This window comes from Sciurus vulgaris (genome assembly GCF_902686455.1).
Source record: "Sciurus vulgaris genome assembly, chromosome: 2".
Taxonomy (NCBI): Eukaryota; Metazoa; Chordata; class Mammalia; order Rodentia; family Sciuridae; genus Sciurus; species Sciurus vulgaris.
In genome coordinates, this window is record NC_136462.1 from 48,596,182 (window position 1) to 48,615,172 (window position 18,991).

The window sequence follows — 18,991 nt, forward strand, 5'->3', positions numbered from 1 at the left end:
TCAGATTCTCATCTTGAGGGATTTTATAAGGGTTGTTGTGAGAGCTAGAGAACAGATATGTAACATATGGTATATATTAATAAAAGAAAAACAAATGGTCCAGGCCAGTTTCAGAGATTCCTTCTGCTATGGTTTAGATATGAGGTATCTCTCAAAAGCTCATTTGTGAAACAATGAAAGAAAGTTTAGAGATGAAATGATTGGGTTATGAGAGCTCTAATGTGGTCAGTGCATTGATTCACCAATAGGGATTAATGGAGTGGTAACTGTAGACAGGTAGGGTGACTGGAGGTGGTGGGTCATTGGGGACATGCCTTGGGATATATATTTTTTCCCTGGAGAGCAGAGCTGTCTCTTCCTCTCTGCTTCCTCGTGGCCATGTCCCGAACCACTTTCTTCCACCACACTCGTTTGCCATGATGTTCTGCCACCCCTGGAGCACAGAGCAATAGAATTGGCCATCTACGGACTCAGACCTCTGAAACCATGAGCACTATAAAATTGCTCTTGTCAGGTCTTTGGGTCACAGCAGCAAAAAAGTTGGCTAAAACACCTTCCAATTTCACTTTTAATTGCTTTATCTTACTGCTTCTCAACATTTAGCTATGGTACTGGGAATTTCTTCAAGGTATTCCCCTATAGCTTCAATCGACATGTCATTGATGAAGAAGGTTTGAAGACCTGATACGATTTTTAGTTGAGGACCCAGAAGCAAGTACTACTGTGTCTACAAGGACTAGCAATTTTTCATCTGTGTAGACCTATTTGGTGTGTTCTGGGCATAGTAATACTATAAGGGCCATAGTTAACAGTTTATAAAGTATTAAGCAAGCACCTTCCTTGCTTTTTCAATAATGTCTTGGTATCTGTTTTTTAATGGTATCTATCAGTCTTGAAACTAAGTGAAATAACTTTTAAAACAGTAGTTCTCAAGCTTCTGTGTACTTAGAATCATGAGGGAACCTTATGAAATATGCAAATTTCTAGATCCAGATCTGGGGTAGGGCCAGGAAATCTGCATTTTATTATCACTCCCACCTGTATTGTGAAGCTTATAACCCTCCAGACATATCTTGAGAAAGTCTGGTCCAAGAGTTGTTGACCAGCTACTCTTTCTTGATGCTCTCTAAGAAAAACTCAATAAACAAATGCCCTTCATCCAGGAGCAGCACAGGAGATGTCCTTGCTCCTGAATTATGGTAGGTGTCTCCTTTTAATTTATATGCTTTAGAGTTTTATTTGGCCTATCTGTATCATGTTTTATAAAACAACCAAGATTCAAGAGGAGATTGAGACGGGGGAAAGAATTGAATGGATTTCCCTCACCAACTGATCACTGGTCTCTGTGTGATTGGCTCTTCAACCAACAAGTAATTTGTTCTTGGTGGTGGTGGAAGAGTGGGTTAAAATAGTTGACAATAGGTGGTTTGCATTCATCTAAAATTTGAAGAAGGAAATAAAGCTGTCCCAAGAGAACTACAGCCTTATTCTCCCATCACACACTTAAAGATCCATATCAGTATCTAAACAAGGTATGTCAGGTGGCTTAATTGGGAACTCCCAGACAGTGGGTTTCACAGACTCATGGGTGGGCCATTGCCACTTTATTGTCTGGGCAAAATGAGATAATAGTCCAAAACATTCAGGGTTAGAAAAACAAACTACATAGGGCTTTAAAATAAAATAAAGCCCTGCTCTTAAGGATAGCATATCACTGTTGTTTCTGAGTTTAAATATTAAAGAACACATATTGTTAATAATTAACAATTATTAAAACAACAATTAAAACAACAGTGATTGATTTAGGGGACTCAGTGAACATTTAATCTGTCTACAGTGTGCTAAAGGCGCATACCGCCTGATGCCGTAGGAGAGACATTAGTAACTATTTAATGGACTTTTAATTTTGTGTTGTTAGTTTTAATAATTAATTGTAATTTTGACTGTGTTGGAAGCTGCAGGTATATTTTCAGTCATCTTTCAAGGCTGGTGTTATAGCCCTGTAGTGTTTAATCAGAGGTTCTTAGAGGAGTGAGGTTCAGGAGTGATTACAATGAAAGAAGGTGGCCGTTCATTAAACTACAATAAAATAATCAAATCATTTTCAGATTGAAGGAGAGTATGGAAAATATCAGTCCTAATCCTTTCATCCTTGCAGATTAGAAAACTGATATTCACAAGAATGAAAGGACTCGGCCAAAGGTATACATCTTTGTTTCTGTTGTTTGGACAAAAGGCCTCACCAAGTCTGGAAAAGATGGCAGAATGCTTTGACCCTGCTCTGATAGTTGGTTTCTCTGCTCTCACACACTTTCCATCTTTTGTGATCTATGCTCCCAGATTTCAGGAAATAGTTTCTAAATATTGAAGGTGTGTGACTGTAAAGTTTTATATATGAGCTACCCTAGGCCATTATCTGTTTAAAAGCTCAACGCTTTGCTAAGACAGGGGAGTATAAAGTCTATCCCATGATAGAAATCCAGGACAGGAAATGGTCAGTCTTCCCTGGCTACCTGGAACTCAGAGCTGTGAGCCTCAACTCTGCCCTGAAGCATTACCTCAAGACTCCAGAGCAGAGGCTGTGATTTACTTCAGGGCTTTGGGCAAGTCCCTTTAACCTTGCTGTCCTTCCCCTTCCTTGTTTGTAAAACAGAGATGGGGCTGATAGCTCCCTCACAGCTCCATCAGAGGCAGTGTGTGAAATTAGTTCCTGTTTGGGAAGGTTTAAAAGCCACCACATTCCACCTCCCTGCTAATATGATTACTAGCATTTGGGGGGCGGTATGAAAGGGCCAATTCCTCATCCTCCTTCTTCCTTTAAAAACAGACCAAAGGGTATCTTTTCTTGTCCCCTTGTGGCCTAAAAGGTGGTAGCTTCTGTGGTTGTTACCTTCTCGGAAGGTCAGACTGGTGAAGTTAAGTATTCTTAGGTACGCCACAAATAAACAATCAACAACAACAAAAATAACTGCTGTGGCAGTGCTTAAGAGGGCTATAAACACACTTTTCTAACTGTAAAAATATGGCCCCAATCTGTCTGCAAAGACACTTCTGTCCTCTAAAAGGTAAGGTCTGGGCAGAGGAAAGAAGACGGCCGGTTTAATGGGATTGTGTTTCTAAGGGTCATCACTAAGGCTTTCCTCGCGTAGCACTTAAAAAAAAAAAATTGGATGGAAAGTCACCTTTTAAGAGCTGAAGAGGTATCTTTCAGGCACACAGCTCTGTGCACAGCCTGTTTCTCAGCGTTTGGAACTTCTTTAACAGTTTATGGAAGGCCACCCTTTAAACCAATCCAACAGCTCCTTTCTCCATAACCTGATTTTAGAGGTGTTTCATTATCTCTAATTACTCAGGGTAAATGGTGATTACTCACCAGTTTTAATCATCAGTTTGGGCAGCAGTTACTCTAAACTCAGGGAAGCCCAGACTCCCATGGGTATTTTTGGAAGGTACCGCGACTAGTCGGTGCATGCTTTCTAGTACCTCTGCACGTGGTCCCCAGGTGAGCCCCAGCGGCTTCCCGGAGCTGGAGAGAGCGACGTCCCAGTCTTGGCCGCATCTAAAGGGCTGGGGCGCGCGGCGCGGGCTTCCGGGACCGGGCCTGCGAGGCGAGGCCCGGCAGCTGGTTGGGAGGATGTGGGCGGGGCTCCTATCCCCAGAAAGGGAGGCGAGTGAGGGAGGAGGAAAGAAGGGAGGGGCTGCTGGGGAAGAGGAGGAGGAAGGAAAGAAAGAAAGAGAGGGAGGGAAAGAGAAGGAAGGAGTAGATGCGGGAAGGCAGAAGAGGAAGGTGGGAGGGAAGGAGCGCGGAAGCTAGGTGAGTTGGGCATCCGAGACAAGGGACAAGAACGCGCCTAAGACATCGCTGCTGACCGGCCTGAGTATCTGGCCTCTGTCCCTGATGGGATTCCCGTCCGAGCTGTCTCGAGCCTGCAGCGCCCCAGTCCCCGGCCCTCGCCCAGGTTCACTTCAGCCCTTCAGAGGTCCCCAGGAGCTGCTGCTGGCGAGCCCGCTACTGCAGGGACCTATGGTGAGCAAGGCTATCTGGCGAGGGGTGCCAGTCAGAGGGATCCGGGGTGCATCCTTAGGGGAGAAGCTGGGGACTCGCACCTTAACTAAGGCAAAAGGTGGCCTATTTTTACCTCCCCCCCAACGGGGGTGCTGGAGTGGGGATGCTGGAGCCCAAAGACACCTCCATTTCTGCTACTGCCTCTACCCAGGGCACCTTCTTCTTCGTCGGGTGACCCCGGGCAATCTCCACTTTTTGGAGGTGCAAGGCAGGATAGGCGGGAAGTAGAGAAGTCCATGGTAGGTGGTCGTTAGGAAAGACTGTGGGGTCTTGGGCTGAACTCGTTGCCCGTGGGCTGGCGGTTGCGATCCCAGAACGGGAAGGGCAGGGAGAGGTAGGAGAGAGTTGGCTGTTAGCTTCAGAGATCCTGTGGAGGCTGAGGAACCGCAGCATGGGAGAGAGAACACCTGGCAGGAGCTGGTTCCGTGGTAGGAAGTGCAGTCCCGTGGTCCTCTGGAGCGAGCGCACCGCTGGAGGGGCTGCGTCGAGGGGACTGTCACCCATCCTTGCCCCCAGTTGGCGGGGCGCTCTGTGAGCTTGCGAATTGCAACTGCGAGACGCGCCTTCTCCACGAGCTATTTTCTTAGACTTGCGGTACTTTAGTAGACTTCCCTCTATCATTTTATGGTTTAAGGTTCCTAGGGACTATAGCCAAAACGCCAAGAGCTTCGGGGACGCATCTTCCTGCCTTGTAGTGTCTTACGGGGAGTCTCTGACGCGACACACGGCAGACGCGAGGCTCTTTCAGGCCCTCCCCACCCCGAACCCACTGGAAAGTACCCTGGAATTGCCGGGTCCCAGCAGACCCCTTCCCGCAGGAACCTGGAGCCTCAGGCGCCTCCTCGAGCACCGCTTTGGTTGATGGTTTGTGCATATCGTGGTTTATGAGCTGAAGGTTTTGAGATCTTACAACCCCTAAAGGCACACACTTGGTAAACTGAGCCTACCTCTAAACAAACTTAGGCACTGGGAGAAGATTCGGGTATTGAATTGAAGGACAACCGCCACGAGTTGCATCCCCACCCCCAAGAAAAAGTTCTGGAGATGAAAGCTCTCTTTGGCGTTTATCATTTTTTATGAAAAAATAAATTGGGAGGGAAAACGGAATTGGAGAACAATCCTACTGAATCCAAAACTGAAACACGTCCCCGTCTTCCCCCAGACGCATGGTTTGAGCGCAGAGAGCGCTCCCGCCGCTACCCTGGGAGACTCCTAAGGGACCAAGGATTGTCCGGGGATCCCGGCTACCTCTATTTATACTGTACCGCGTCCCGCGGGTACCGGCCGCTCTCTCTGATTTCCCACTTCTTAAGAGCCCACCGCCACGGGACATTATTTTTTTTTTTTTTAAACTCCTGACTTCTCAAAAATAATCTTTGCCACTTCAAGTCCTTTTCCATCTTTCCCCAGCTGTGGCGCGGGTCTGGGAAAGGCGAAAGCTGCTCAAAAAGCTGTGCGGCTCTTGCGGGGCGTAGATGGTCTAGAAGGGGAGCCCGCGCCTCCGCATTCCGGTCCTCAGTGTGGGGTGGCGCCGGGCAGCAGTGGCTTGAAGGAAGAACAGAGCTGCGCTATCGTTTACGCCGCTTCCTCAAAGGCTTTCCCTCAAATAACACCAAGTTTCTTGGGGAGAGTGTGGCAGCCATACCGAGTCCTTGAGTTCCGCAGCGACTCGAGACAGAAAATGGGAACAGCCTCAGGAAAAGGAGACCGGGTGGAGCAGGCTTTGGGGAGGGAGTAGTGGGACTTGGGACCCGGGCGCGGGGCGGGTGACCCGGCGCGCGCACTATGGCTGAACGCAGAGTTACGCCAGCTCAGGTTTTCGAACAGGCCCTTGCGCTAAGCAAGCCACCCGTGCGGCATCTTTGGTTACAGTCAGGTCATCCCAGTAATAATCTGAGTTGTGGGTTGGTAAAATTCTTTAAGGAATATTTGTTGCGACTCTGCAGCTGGTGCAAAGAAGGAAGGGGGTGGGGGAAGGAAGTGGCGGGGGGTGGAGTGTGGTGGTTTAAAAAATAAGCCAAGCCTGGGAGAGAGACGCAGACGCAGAGGTCGAGTGCAGGCCGAAAGCTGTTCACGGTTTTCTCCACTCCTGGAAACGTGGTGGGATTTCCTTTCTGTGCCGGGTCGGGAGTTATAAAAAAACCTTGGCGATATTAAGATCTGAAAAATGTGATGCGCCTTTCGGCTACTCCTCTTTCTGAGTCTGCCTGGAGCGACAGCCCAGGCTTCCGTCCCTCTGCCTTGAATGGCCCTGCCGACTGGTTTCTTGGGAATCTGCTTTGCTGTGTGTGTGTGTGTGTGTGTGTGTGTGTGTGCGCGCGCGCGCGCGCTCGTGCGGGGGAGAACTCCGCGGCCCACCCGATGTGGGTCTTCTTGGCAAGGTAATGGAACAGTAGAAATTACTCTAGCAGCCGCTCCCACTAACTTTCCCACACGATCACACCCTGATACCCTCCTCCTTCCGGCCCGTGCGTGACAGGGTCAGCAAGTTTTGACTGGGAGCTAAATCGGGTACCCAGTTCGTCTGAGCACTCGCAGGCATTCTCCAGGGGTTGGCTGCCTGTCCCTGGGAGCGATATTTGGCTTCTCAAAGACCCTGGGGAGGAGATGGCGGGCTGTGCGTGTGTGTGTGTGTGTGTGTGTGTGTAAGATCCCTCAGCGCTTTTCCTCTTCAAGTGCCTCTCGGTGGTGAGACTGTGGGCAGCTAAGACTCTGCCGCCCCAGCTCCCGGCCCCACTAAAACGATGTTCACACTCCAAAGCTCAGTCCCTACAGAGCGCCCCAGATCCTTAGGCTTCAGGCTGCTAGTGAAAGCAGATGCGCCGCGCAGCGCAGGTAGAGGCGAGCACCAGGTCCACCGCACCCGGTGCCCGAAGAGCGCGCCAGCAGCCGGACACCGGGCAGATTCTCCGCTGAGCGCTGCCGGGAGCTCCTCCCAGACCGCTTCGGCTCCGGCGGCGGGCGCGGAGGTTGGCTTTGCCTGGAGAGGCGGGACCGAGCGGGGGCGGGAGGGTGGAGAAGAGGAGGGCGGGCTCCTGGGTGAACGGGGCGTGGCTTCTGAGTTCACGTGATTCAGAGGGGCTGGAAGAAAAACAGAGCCTGTCTGCGCCGGAGTCTCATTATATTCAAATATTCATTTTAGGAGCCATTCCGTAGTGCCATTCCGAGCAACGCACTGCCGCAGCTTCTCTGAGCCTTTCCAGCAAGTTTGTTCAAGATTGGCTGTCAAGAATCATGGACTGTTATTATATGCCTTGTTTTCTGTCAGTGAGTAGACACCTCTTCCTTCCCTCCTCTCGGGAACTCACTCTGCCCTCCCCATCCCTGATCGCCGTCGGTCCCTCACGTCGGACCTTCCTTCCAGCGTCCACACTCTGCTCTCTGGCAGTGCTGTCGCTCTCTTCTTGGCCCCACAGCCCGGTCGCTCGAAGCGTACCGGTTCCTTTTAAAGTGCTGCTTACTCCCACTTGCCCTCTCAGATCCGGTGCGTTGCAATAAAGGGGGACGCCAGAGGACTAAATAGATGAAAGGTCCGCAGCCCTGGGTTGTACCTTGCGGGCTAACCACTCCCTTCTCCTGCCCCACTTGCCTTCGGAGCGCTCAAAGCCCGATGACGCGTTCCTAGCCTCTTGTCAAAACTCACTGAGTTCGCTCCGGAATCATCCCCCACCCCTTCCCTGGGAGTGAGTGAGCGGACACGATCAGATGTTTTCTGCTGAGCATTTTAAGCTCATCGGTCACAATAAAATAAACCATCAAGCCTTCCGGACAGCCCCCAAACTCTTCTGGGCCACTGAACCCTGCCGCCCGATCTTCGCCTTGTCCCGGCTTCTCTGCTATCCCTTCCTCTGGCTCCCAAACAGCTGGAAGTTGTGGAAGTTGGGCTCAGAGGGAGGAGGAAGGCGGGGGTGAAGGAAGAGGGGGAGATGCTGTAGGCTGAAGTGGAGAGCGATGGCATTTTAATTTTCCCTCCCCCACCCTTTTTTATCCCCTCAATGTTAACTGTTTATTCTTGAATAAGCCACGCTGAGATCATGGCTCAGATAGCAGTTGGGACAAAAAAAGATTAACAGGATGGAGGCTATCTGATTTGGGGTTATTTGACTGTAAACAAGTTAGACCAAGTAATTACAGGGCAATTCTTACTTTCAGGCCTTGCATGGCTGCAGCTGGTGGTGGGGGGGTGTGGGGGGGGGAGGGAAAACACAAACTTGATCTTTCTGACCTGATTTACATCCTGACCCTCCTTTACTGGTCCTATATGCATATGCGGAGACATCTCTATTTCTCTCTATTTATCGGTGTTTATTTATTCTTTAACCTTCCACCCCCTCCCCCTCCCCAGAGACACCATGATTCCTGGTAACCGAATGCTGATGGTCGTTTTATTATGCCAAGTCCTGCTAGGAGGCGCGAGCCATGCTAGTTTGATACCTGAGACGGGGAAGAAAAAAGTCGCCGAGATTCAGGGCCACGCGGGAGGACGCCGCTCAGGGCAGAGCCATGAGCTCCTGCGGGACTTCGAGGCGACACTTCTGCAGATGTTCGGGCTGCGCCGCCGCCCGCAGCCAAGCAAGAGCGCAGTCATCCCGGATTACATGCGGGATCTTTACCGGCTCCAGTCTGGGGAGGAGGAGGAGGAAGAGCAGATCCATGGCTTGGATCTGGAGTACCCGGAGCGCCCAGCCAGTCGTGCCAACACCGTGAGGAGTTTCCACCACGAAGGTCAGTCCCTGCCCCCAGTCCGGGTGGGGGGTGGGGGAGGGCTAGTAGGGCAGGCTGGAGGGGCCTTGGAAGCCCTGGGGAAGAAGAGTTCAGGTTACATCAAAGCCCCAATCCAGGAGGCTGAGGAACAGAGCCCCTTACCTCCAAGAATTTCCAGAGCTGCTGCCGCTGAACTTATTTTCTGGAGACAGGGGGAGGGGTCGGGAGAAAGAGAATGACACCGCGCAGACGAGGGCTAGCCCCAGCGGTGTGTTTTTGCTATATCAAAGCCTTTCTGCCGAGTTTTCTGCCCGTTTTTTTCAAAGCACCTACTGAATTTAATATTACAGCTGTGTGTTTGTCAGGTTTATTCAATAGGGGCCTTGTAATCTGATCTGAATGTTTCCTAGCGGATGTTTCTTTTCCAAAGTAAATCTGAGTTATTAATCCACCAGCATCATTACTGTGTTGGAATTTATTTTCCCCTCTGTAACATGATCAACAAGGCATGCTCTGTGTTTCCAAGATCGCTGGGGAAATGTTTAGTAACATACTCGAAAGTGGAAGAGGGAGAGGGTGACCATGTGCATGTTTCCTCCCTGCCTCTGCTGTTGGCCCCTCTTTCTTTACAGCCACTGGTAAAGAAAACTGTACAAAAAGCCAAGAGAGGGTCTTCAAAGGGGAGTCTGAGGGTGGTGAAGTAAGAAATTGACACATGGAAATTATTAGACATATAAAGGAGGTTGGGAGACACTTTCTGTCTTTGGTGTTTGACAAATGCTGGCTATGTTCTGATGATTTGCTAGCTGCCCCACTTTTCTGCTCCTTCAAATTGAAAAGTACACTTATTTCCCTTTAATAGTCTTCCACAATATAAGCAGAATTCACCACTCATCACCCAACACAGCTATTTCTTGACTTTTCCATCTCTCAAAAAAGTTCACAAGCTTTTTCTTTTCCCTTTCTTTCCCAACTATGCCTAGAACATCTGGAGAACATCCCAGGGACCAGTGAAAACTCTGCTTTTCGTTTCCTCTTTAACCTCAGCAGCATCCCAGAGAACGAGGTGGTCTCTTCTGCAGAGCTTAGGCTCTTTCGGGAGCAGGTGGACCAGGGCCCTGACTGGGAGCAGGGCTTCCACCGAATAAACATTTATGAGGTTATGAAGTCCCCGGCAGAAGTGGTGCCTGGGCATCTCATCACACGACTACTGGACACGAGACTGGTCCACCACAATGTGACACAGTGGGAAACGTTTGATGTGAGCCCTGCAGTCCTTCGCTGGACCCGGGAGAAGCAGCCCAACTATGGGCTGGCCATTGAGGTGACTCACCTCCATCATACACGGACCCACCAGGGCCAGCATGTCAGGATTAGCCGATCGTTACCTCAAGGGAGTGGGGATTGGGCCCAGCTCCGGCCCCTCCTGGTCACTTTTGGCCATGATGGCCGGGGCCATGCCTTGACCCGACGCCGGAGGGCCAAGCGTAGCCCTAAACATCACCCACAGCGGTCTAGGAAGAAGAATAAGAACTGCCGGCGCCACTCACTTTATGTGGACTTCAGTGATGTGGGCTGGAATGATTGGATTGTGGCCCCACCAGGCTACCAGGCCTTCTACTGCCATGGGGACTGCCCCTTTCCACTGGCGGACCACCTCAACTCAACCAACCACGCCATTGTGCAGACCCTGGTCAACTCTGTCAATTCCAGTATCCCCAAGGCCTGTTGTGTACCCACTGAACTGAGTGCCATCTCCATGTTGTACCTGGATGAGTATGACAAGGTGGTACTGAAAAATTATCAGGAGATGGTGGTAGAGGGATGTGGGTGCCGCTGAGATCAGGTAGTCCTTGAGGAGAGACAGACAGATACACACATTCACACAAACACACACGTTCCCATCCACTCACTCACACACCACACAGACTGCTTCCTTATAGCTGGACTTTTATCTTAAAAAAGAAAAGAAAAAAAAAAAAACCTAAACATTCACCTTGACCTTATTTATGACTTTATGTGCAAATGTTTTGACCATATTGATCATATATTTTGACAAAATATATTTATAACTACGTATTAAAAGAAAAATAAAATGAGTCATTATTTTAAAAGTAAACTATGGCCTTTTTCTCTTTTTATCTGCCCCATACCTTCTGAATGAGGTTGGTTTTTGTTGAGGCGACATTGGGAGCATGATGGATTCAGAAGGTGATAACTGGAGGTGGTTAAAGTTATAAGAACAGGAAGTAAACTGATGGCAGAGAGCGATGGTAATTGCCGGGATGGATTGTTTTCCATTTCTATTTAATGTTAACAAGGACGCAGCATCCTCTCCCATCTGGATGACACATGCCTTACAGAAACAGTGGGATGAAAGGAGTAGGTCAGATTAAAGACTCAGTTTTGGGCTTCTTGCACATCTTCTGTTTTTGGTCACCTGTTGGAGGTGTGTCACATCTGAGTGTGATGGAGAAGACTCAACCAGGAAATCAATTCCCACCTTTGCTTTTATGATACTCCAGATGTCTCCAGTTACGACAAGCACCAGTGTTGTATTTTCAAACCAAAACTAAATCACACAATCACACTTACATATTAACATGTTTGCCTCCCCCGCCCCCCGCCAAAAAAAAGGGGGGGGGGATAGTTCTGTTTTTTGTCTTTTTGGTTTTGTCTTTGCTTTTGCTCTTGTTTTGGAGGGAGGGTCTTACCCAATGAAAGAATGCCCTCTGCCTTCAACAAGTTTGGTGACCACTGTTTTAATACATCCTATGGTAGGATTCTCCAGCGTTTCTTGACTTTTTTTTCCTGAAGCCACATGAAGGCTTTCATCGAGTTCAAAATCCCAAGAGTGGGCTGATACAGGAGGGAGTTGGTAATGGGGTCAGATACTGAAGGGTCTGAATTATTAAGTAGGCCCTATGAAAGTGTTCTGCCATTACATGGAACCTCTTGAGTCAAATGCCAGCCCTCCTTTTCTCTGTGCTGTCTCCCCCACACACCCTTCTCTGGAACTGGGCAGAATGTGATATGCTTGATAGATTTGATGTTCGATCCAGGGTTTCTTCAAGGAAACCTTGATTTTTGGCCACAGTAAAAAAGGATGATGCTAATGTGCTGGGGGTGGAGTGGGGGTGTGGGGGGGTTGTGTAGGGGGCTCCTTCAGTCAAGGGCAGAAAAATGGCTTTCTGGAAGGACATGAGTAGAGGGCTTAAGAGAACCAGATGAGAAGTGTTTGTTTTTTCTTACCACCAACAATGGAATGAAACCTGCTCAGACTCATTTCTTCTGTGAGCATAGGCTTATTTCTTATTCTCTGCATAGGCTTGGATGGGTTGGGGGCAGAAGTGGTCAGAGTCTCCGTCTGTCTGGCCCTTTGGGGAGGGACTGGTAGGAGTGCACTTCTCCATAAGAAAAGGTGTAGGTAGGTGGGGCAGTGGTAGTGCAGCTGTTGCTGGTGGTGTATGTGCACCCAAAGAGAATGTGTGAGACAAGTGCCTGGCATCTGTATTTTTGTGTGTGATGTGTGTGCATCCCCTGCATTCTTGTACACACAGCCTTGCATATGGTCTTGGGGGTGGGGTGGGTGAAGCAGGATTCATTTTTGTTTTTAATTACTGAAGTCCTACAATCCTCCAAAAGGAGCAGCTTAGTGGAAACCAATAAAAATAGAAGTGGGGCGGTTGCCAAAGCCCCAGCTCCCCGGAGAGCGCAGGTGGAGAGAGGAGATCAGAGCCCCAGGCAAAGGCAGCAAGACTCCACAGTTCCTCCAAAACTCCCCGCAAAGAGGGATCCACCCCCCTCCTTCAGCCCCCCAGGTCGCTGCCCCTTTGATTAATAGTATGGAGCTTGAATAAATCATTTAGGGGAAGCCCATTACAGGTTCCCTCAGGCGGCCTCGTTTTCTTTTGCCCGATTTCCAGCAATTTTTCTGAAATGTCCTGTCATTGAAAAGGAGCCCTAGATCTCCAACACTTGAACCAATGATGCTGGAGTGAGTCCTGAGCCTGGTGATTGTCCAGCTCAGGTCACTTTCTAGCAACCACTACCCGCAACCCTCCCCACCTCCCCGTTGGCCTCTCACTCCTACTGGCTTATTTTCAGGAATGGATAATGTTGTTTATTTGTTCAGCCAAATATTTGGTCTGGGAATTTACCGTGAAATTCTGTGAATTGCATATACCTAGTTAACAAAATAGTCCCAATGCCACAAATGTTAGCCTGGAGAACAACGAGCTGTGGCCAGTTTTAACTCTTTAAAATCCGTTGGAAAGCACAGTTCTGAGGCCTGGGGAGATAAGGAACTGGACGTGTGTGGAGGTTATTTGAGTTAGGTTTTATTAGTTTCTACTTAGACCTTATGTTGGGCCCAGTACCTTATGGAAGTTGTAGGGTGATCCTTGGCGTTGCTTTGGGATCTGCCGTCTCCCATCTTCCCCCTTTACGATGGCCCCCACCAACACCCAGAGTAAGGTTCCCATTACGCAAAGAAAGATGGGAGGAAGAATCGTCCTTGAGGAGTTCAGCAAAGACGTTACCACATCAGAGGCGCTGCTTGGTCGATTCCTGCCCAACCCTTAAACTGGGACCGGCTTCCTAGGAGCTTAAGACCGAAAAAAAAAAAAAAAAAAAAGAGAGGGGGAAACGCATCAAACATTCCCTTGCTTTCGTTGCATAATTTGCTCAGAACCTGCCAGGTGACCTGCTGACTTTGTTTTCTGTCTTGACCGTGCTTCATTCCACCACCCCCTTGCCGCCCGACAGCGCCACACTGAGAATGCTCCGCGCGGCCCGGGCGCTGGCAGACCCCAAAAATCACGCCCGGCCCTGGAACGACGTCAAGATCCGGCTCCGAGGCCCCGCCTCCCTCTGGCTCCGGGCGCTCGCGGGTCGGGCGGCGGCGGGGGCACCAGGGGGCGTCCTCCCCTCCGGGGACCAGCGGGGACCGTGCACCTGGCGGCGGTGCGGCGGTCCCGCGCCGTCCTCCGCGGCCCCCTCCCCAGGCCCACTGCAGTTTCAGTCCCCCACTGGACCTGCCGACCAGTACAGCTCAGCCGCCCACCGGGACCCGGGGGCCCAGGTGAAGCTCTGCGAAGACAGACGGATCTGATTAGCGTACGCTGGTCCTCAGGGCGGTTGCTCGGCATATTTAACGTGAAATGGGGTCAAACGGCCGCGCAGAATCATAGAGTCTAGAGGGAGGCTCTCGGGGTGGAGAGGCGTAGGAGGGGTCGAGGTCTTCAGGGGACTTCTGTTGGGACAGAGAGCGGGAATTCGGGAGCCAGCCTCTCTTGTCACCGAGTGCAAAGTGGGCCCGCTTGTTGGAGTGATTGAACCGAATGGCATAAGCGAGTGGGGAACAGAACTACTGGTTGAGGGTCTGACCTGCAGACAGGCTCTGAAGGCCGAACTGGTCAGCCTCCTCTGGGTTCATGCAGCGCCTTAGGCCTTGGCCGAACTGCTACCTGACCCCCTCTCCCCAAACGTTGCAGGAACAGGAGAGGCTGAGGGTGTGTGAGAGGAGTTTCTTTTCTTGCAGAAAAAAAAAAAAAAAAAAAAAAAAAATGCCAGGCCCATAACACATAACGACAGCACTTCTGCTGACCTCTTCTAGCCTCTGGTCCAGGCACTCCACTGGTGCCAGATGCCTTCCGCCTCCAAAGTGAGCACAGGCAAGGAGAATAAAGCTTAACCGAGGCCTCGGTCTCCAAACTGTTCAGTGATACTTCTGCTTCCACAAAGAGCAATTTTACAAAATGATTCACACATTATTTTTTTTATTTACTTAAAAATGATTATTATTATGGTGCTGGGTATTGAACCCAGGACCTCTGCATGCTAGGCAAGTACTCTGACACTGAGCTACACCACCAGCCCCATACATTTTCTTTTAAAAATACAAACAAAAGGCAAAAAAAATCAACCAACCAAACAATAACAACTAAAGCAACACTGGTGACCTTACATTACCTGAGAATCAGAAGGCTATTAGTATTCTCCAGAGGAATTTAGGATAACTGGTGGATTGCCAAGTTAGAATTGACCCAGAGTTATGCAGGCTTACCATGTGATACAAACTAGCACAATTCAGAAAACTGTAAGTGAAAATAAATTCAAAATGGTTAGAAGGGTGACCCAGTTGTGATTCCAAGGGTCACATTTCCCTATACATTCAAAGAGCTCAGAAGTACTCTCCAGTGGAGAAAAGTCGCTGGTGTTAGGAGAATATTTGGAATGCTTTAATGTTAAAACAAAGAACATGACACAAGGGCACACAAATTTTGAAAAAAGAAGTCAAAAGTTCAAGGTGTACAGTGTTTAGTCAATTCTTGAAAAAGAGTTTTTTCTTTTTTTTTTTTAACCGAGAAAGCTATTTGAAATTACCATTCATAAGTCACTTAAGGTACTAGATGAAGTAAGCTCCAATTGTCTTTGCTTTTTCTCTCTAAAATATTCTTTAAAAATCCTGGATGAAAATATAAATGTACAGTATGCTATTCAGATCAAATAATTCAGAAAATATAATTCTATAGGATTCAGAAATGTTTACTTTAAAAATGTGAAAAATGTTTTCTGTAAGAAGAGGAAGGCAAGATGGAACAATAATTTGCTGAGTTGTATTACTAATGAGAATTTCTGAAGTCCAGCTTTTGGTCAGTTTTGCTACATTTTCTGAAGAAGAGATCTCAGTCTCTCAATTTTTTGTAACTCAATTTCTAGCAAAAATATTTTAAAATTACAACAAAACTCCTTTGCCCCAAATCCTTGAACTCCATAGCCAAGCTGCAAGTAGACTCTAGTTTTGCATAGTTTTATTATAGATTTAACAGTTTTTCCAGTTTTATTAATTGAAGCCCTGGTCAGATAATTCTCTAAAATTCAAAGCACACTGATTTTAAACAATTTAACTTGTTTACTCTTGTAATTTCTGTCTCCCTATGATACCAGCAGCCAACTCAATCTCTCATATAGTTGATAAAGTTAAGATATAGTTAAGTCATGATATAGTTAAGAAAATACTCAACTGTGTTCAACTCAAGCTTCATGCTGATTTAATCTTTTAATCTTTGTTTTTGAATTTTCAAAGCACTTTGTTTTTGAGGTAGGACCTGGGGGAAGAACCCACAGATAAGTCTGGAAATACAGATAGACAGACTGGCTGACTTTCCAAGTGTACTTACTTTAATCTTCTATTGATTATTATGCAAAAATAATGAAATATTCTTTTTAAAGGATAACAACAGATATGGTTAAAGCTATAATCAGAGTTCTTTGAATCCAGACATAATTCAAAAGTAGAAGAATGACTGTCTTTTGAGAACTACCTTATAAATTTCCTTTAATTGATCAGCATGTTATGTAGCCTGAAGTGTTAACTTCATTTCCAGAAAACCCAGATCGGAGTATCTAATGTCCATTTGCAATTCTTCTTTCCAGTTTGTTCCCATAACTCTCTTTCCTTCTTTTGTTTCTAGTCTTTAGCAAAATGATATTATAAAGAATAAACTCTATGAGAAATTAAATTCACTTATAGCCTCATCATCCTAAAACATTTAGGCCTTCTGTTTCCTTCATAGCTTTTATTTTATATTTTATTTTTCTTAATTTTAGATCAATATTATAACCTTAACATATTGTGAATCCTAAAGGTATTGGTTTATGCTTACGTTAAGGTGGATCATGTCCACTTTTTTGTAAGAAAGTAGATTGGACATAAAATTTAAATTTCTAACCTGAGGCAATTTTAAGCATCCTGCTTATCATATCAGGGCTGTGTGCATTACGTCCAAATCTTATTCAGATTCTAATGACTTCTCATGGTTTAGCTATGGGCAGTGGCCCCTGTACTAAACAGAATGCTTCTTTGTGTGCCTACAGTATCCTGAATATCCCATGCTCAGACATTTTTGTTAACTGAGCATATCAGACGGCTTGTATCCACATGATTTTGTCATCTTGGCAATATGTTCCTTCCCTGGAGAAAGTCAACTGACCCAGAGAGAAAGAAACATGCTAAAGGATCTCTGCCTCAAACACTGCAGGCCCTGGACCTCATTTTGTGTCCCTTATTTTCTTGCTCTGATTTCTCCTCCTGGTTTTCTTGGGAATTGAGGGTGGTGGGAAAGAGAAGCAGAAGTATCTGAACACAATAATTACCAAATTGAAACCTGTTCAAACAGTTCAGTTACTAGGCTCAGACTGACCTTGACACTTTCAACCTTCAGACTCCAGTTGGTTGGGGTCAGACACAAATGTGGAGTTGCTGAGTGATTTCCACAAGCTTCTTTTGTGTACCTTAACGAGGGCAGACAAAAGATGTTTTCCAATGGGACTCATTCTGACCCTGGAAGAAGCAAACTAATCTCAGGCGATTTGGGGGTTTTAGGGCACTAAGGACTTTTAGAGCATGGAGAAGTCATTTGTTCAATGGTACCTTAAAAGAGTTTACCTCCAAAAGGTGAGTTCCTTTTACTGTCTTGAGTCCTTTACTTCCTTTGAGATCAGATTTGTTATTTGCATAGCAAAGCATTCCATTTAGCTGGAAAGGAGGGAGTGGAGACTGTTAACAAGCAAAGTCCCTTTTCCCACAGTCTTTCAAAACTTAGCAGTGTGGTAAGTGGGTTTGATCAATCTTTCCCCTCCCTGAAACCCCAAAACTTCAGGCTATTTTGCTCATTATCTATCTTGAGATTGACTAGCTTTTCCGGATGGAAGAGCTGTAGGATTTAGCAAATAGCTGCTGAAAGCACAGTTTTGCTAACATTGTTTGTTTTGGCAGGTTAGTGTAGACTTACAGGTGAAAACTGCAGGAGATAGTAAACGCCACCAACATCCCTCTTCCTCTTCTCAGACATTGCTTTTTATTTTTTAAATACATAACCCAAATAAATCAGGGACGAGGATTTTTAAAACGTTGGTGACACTTTTTATGGCAATGATACAAATTTATCTTGATTTTATGTTTGCCACTGTTTTCTTCTATGCAAACTCATCCATACGCTTTAATCAGGGTCTCTGGGGGCCTATGCCATGTGTAGGTTATTGTTTATTTGGTTGTCACTTAGCCATTCTCCAGAACTTGCTCATAATTTATTTTAACCAAATGTGCCCCACCTTAGAGACCCAACAACATAAATAAAGGGAACTTTTCAGCATTCTAGAAGATTGAACGCTCTGGGGTTCTAATTAGCACATGGTCTACTGGTACTCTTTTTATCATCTATTATTTCCAAGTTGGGAGATTAGTCACAGGAATCTGAAGGGAGAAACCAAACCTTTAATGAACTGGTATGATAAGAAGTGTAATTGCAAAAATATAAAAGGTTTACTGTTAGAAGATAAGCTGTGCTTTAAGTAAACTGTTACTTTTTTTATTGGTGCATATTAATTAAACAAAAGCTGAGTTTCGTTGTGGTGTATTCAACTATACATAAAAACCGAATTTGATCATTTTTACTCGTAGTACCTCCACTGTGGCCGCCCCGATTCCCTTCCTTTACCCTAATGTTCTTCCTTCTACTTTCATGGCATTGCTTGAAAACTGTGACCTTTTGAGAATTCACAGGAGAATCTTCTTCCAGCCATATCTCCCTAAGATCGTTAATATTACATGCTCAAGTCATACTGGCCTGAAGAAAAGTAAATTGAGGGAAATGTTGCAGAAAAAAAAAAAAAAAAAATGTCAGGCAGAAGAAAATGGCCTGGGTCTATTCTGTAGTATGCTGAGAAATTTTCTAGATTTCTCTAGGAGATGCATGACTTGAGGGTGAGAAGGTAGGAGAGGTTCAGGAAAGGGTTTCTGTTTCCTCCAATTTACAATGAAAATGCGTTCAGGTTGGATGTCCATAACTATGCAAATTTTTAAGAGAATTTTGAACAGAAAAGTATCTATTAATATAAACATGACTGTCCGGGCCTGGGGTTGTGGCTCAGTGGTAGAGCGCTTGCCTGGCACGTGTGAGGCAGTGGGTTCGATACTCAGCATCACATAAAAATAATAAAGATTATGCAAATCAAAACTACCCTAAGATTCCATCTCACCCCAATTAGAATAGTGATTATCAAGAACACAAGCAACAATAGTTGTTGGCGAGGATTGGGGAGAAAGGTACACTCATACATTGCTGGTGGGGTTGCAAATTAGTGCAGCCACTCTGGAAAGCAGTATGGAGATTCCTCAGAAAGCTTGGAATGGAACCACCATTTGACCCAGCTATC

General features: G+C 46.8%; 1 protein-coding gene across 1 annotated transcript; it reads left to right on the plus strand.

Moving 5' to 3' along the window:
• Positions 1 to 3,732: 3,732 nt before the first annotated feature.
• Positions 3,733 to 10,889, plus strand: BMP4 (bone morphogenetic protein 4). The gene is made up of 4 exons (XM_079128546.1): positions 3,733 to 4,027; positions 7,209 to 7,333; positions 8,412 to 8,791; positions 9,754 to 10,889. The coding sequence occupies exons 3-4, from the start codon at positions 8,419 to 8,421 to the stop codon at positions 10,608 to 10,610; spliced, it is 1,230 nt and encodes a 409-aa protein (XP_078984672.1). The 5' UTR covers positions 3,733 to 4,027; positions 7,209 to 7,333; positions 8,412 to 8,418; the 3' UTR covers positions 10,611 to 10,889.
• The last annotated feature ends 8,102 nt before the right edge of the window (positions 10,890 to 18,991 follow it).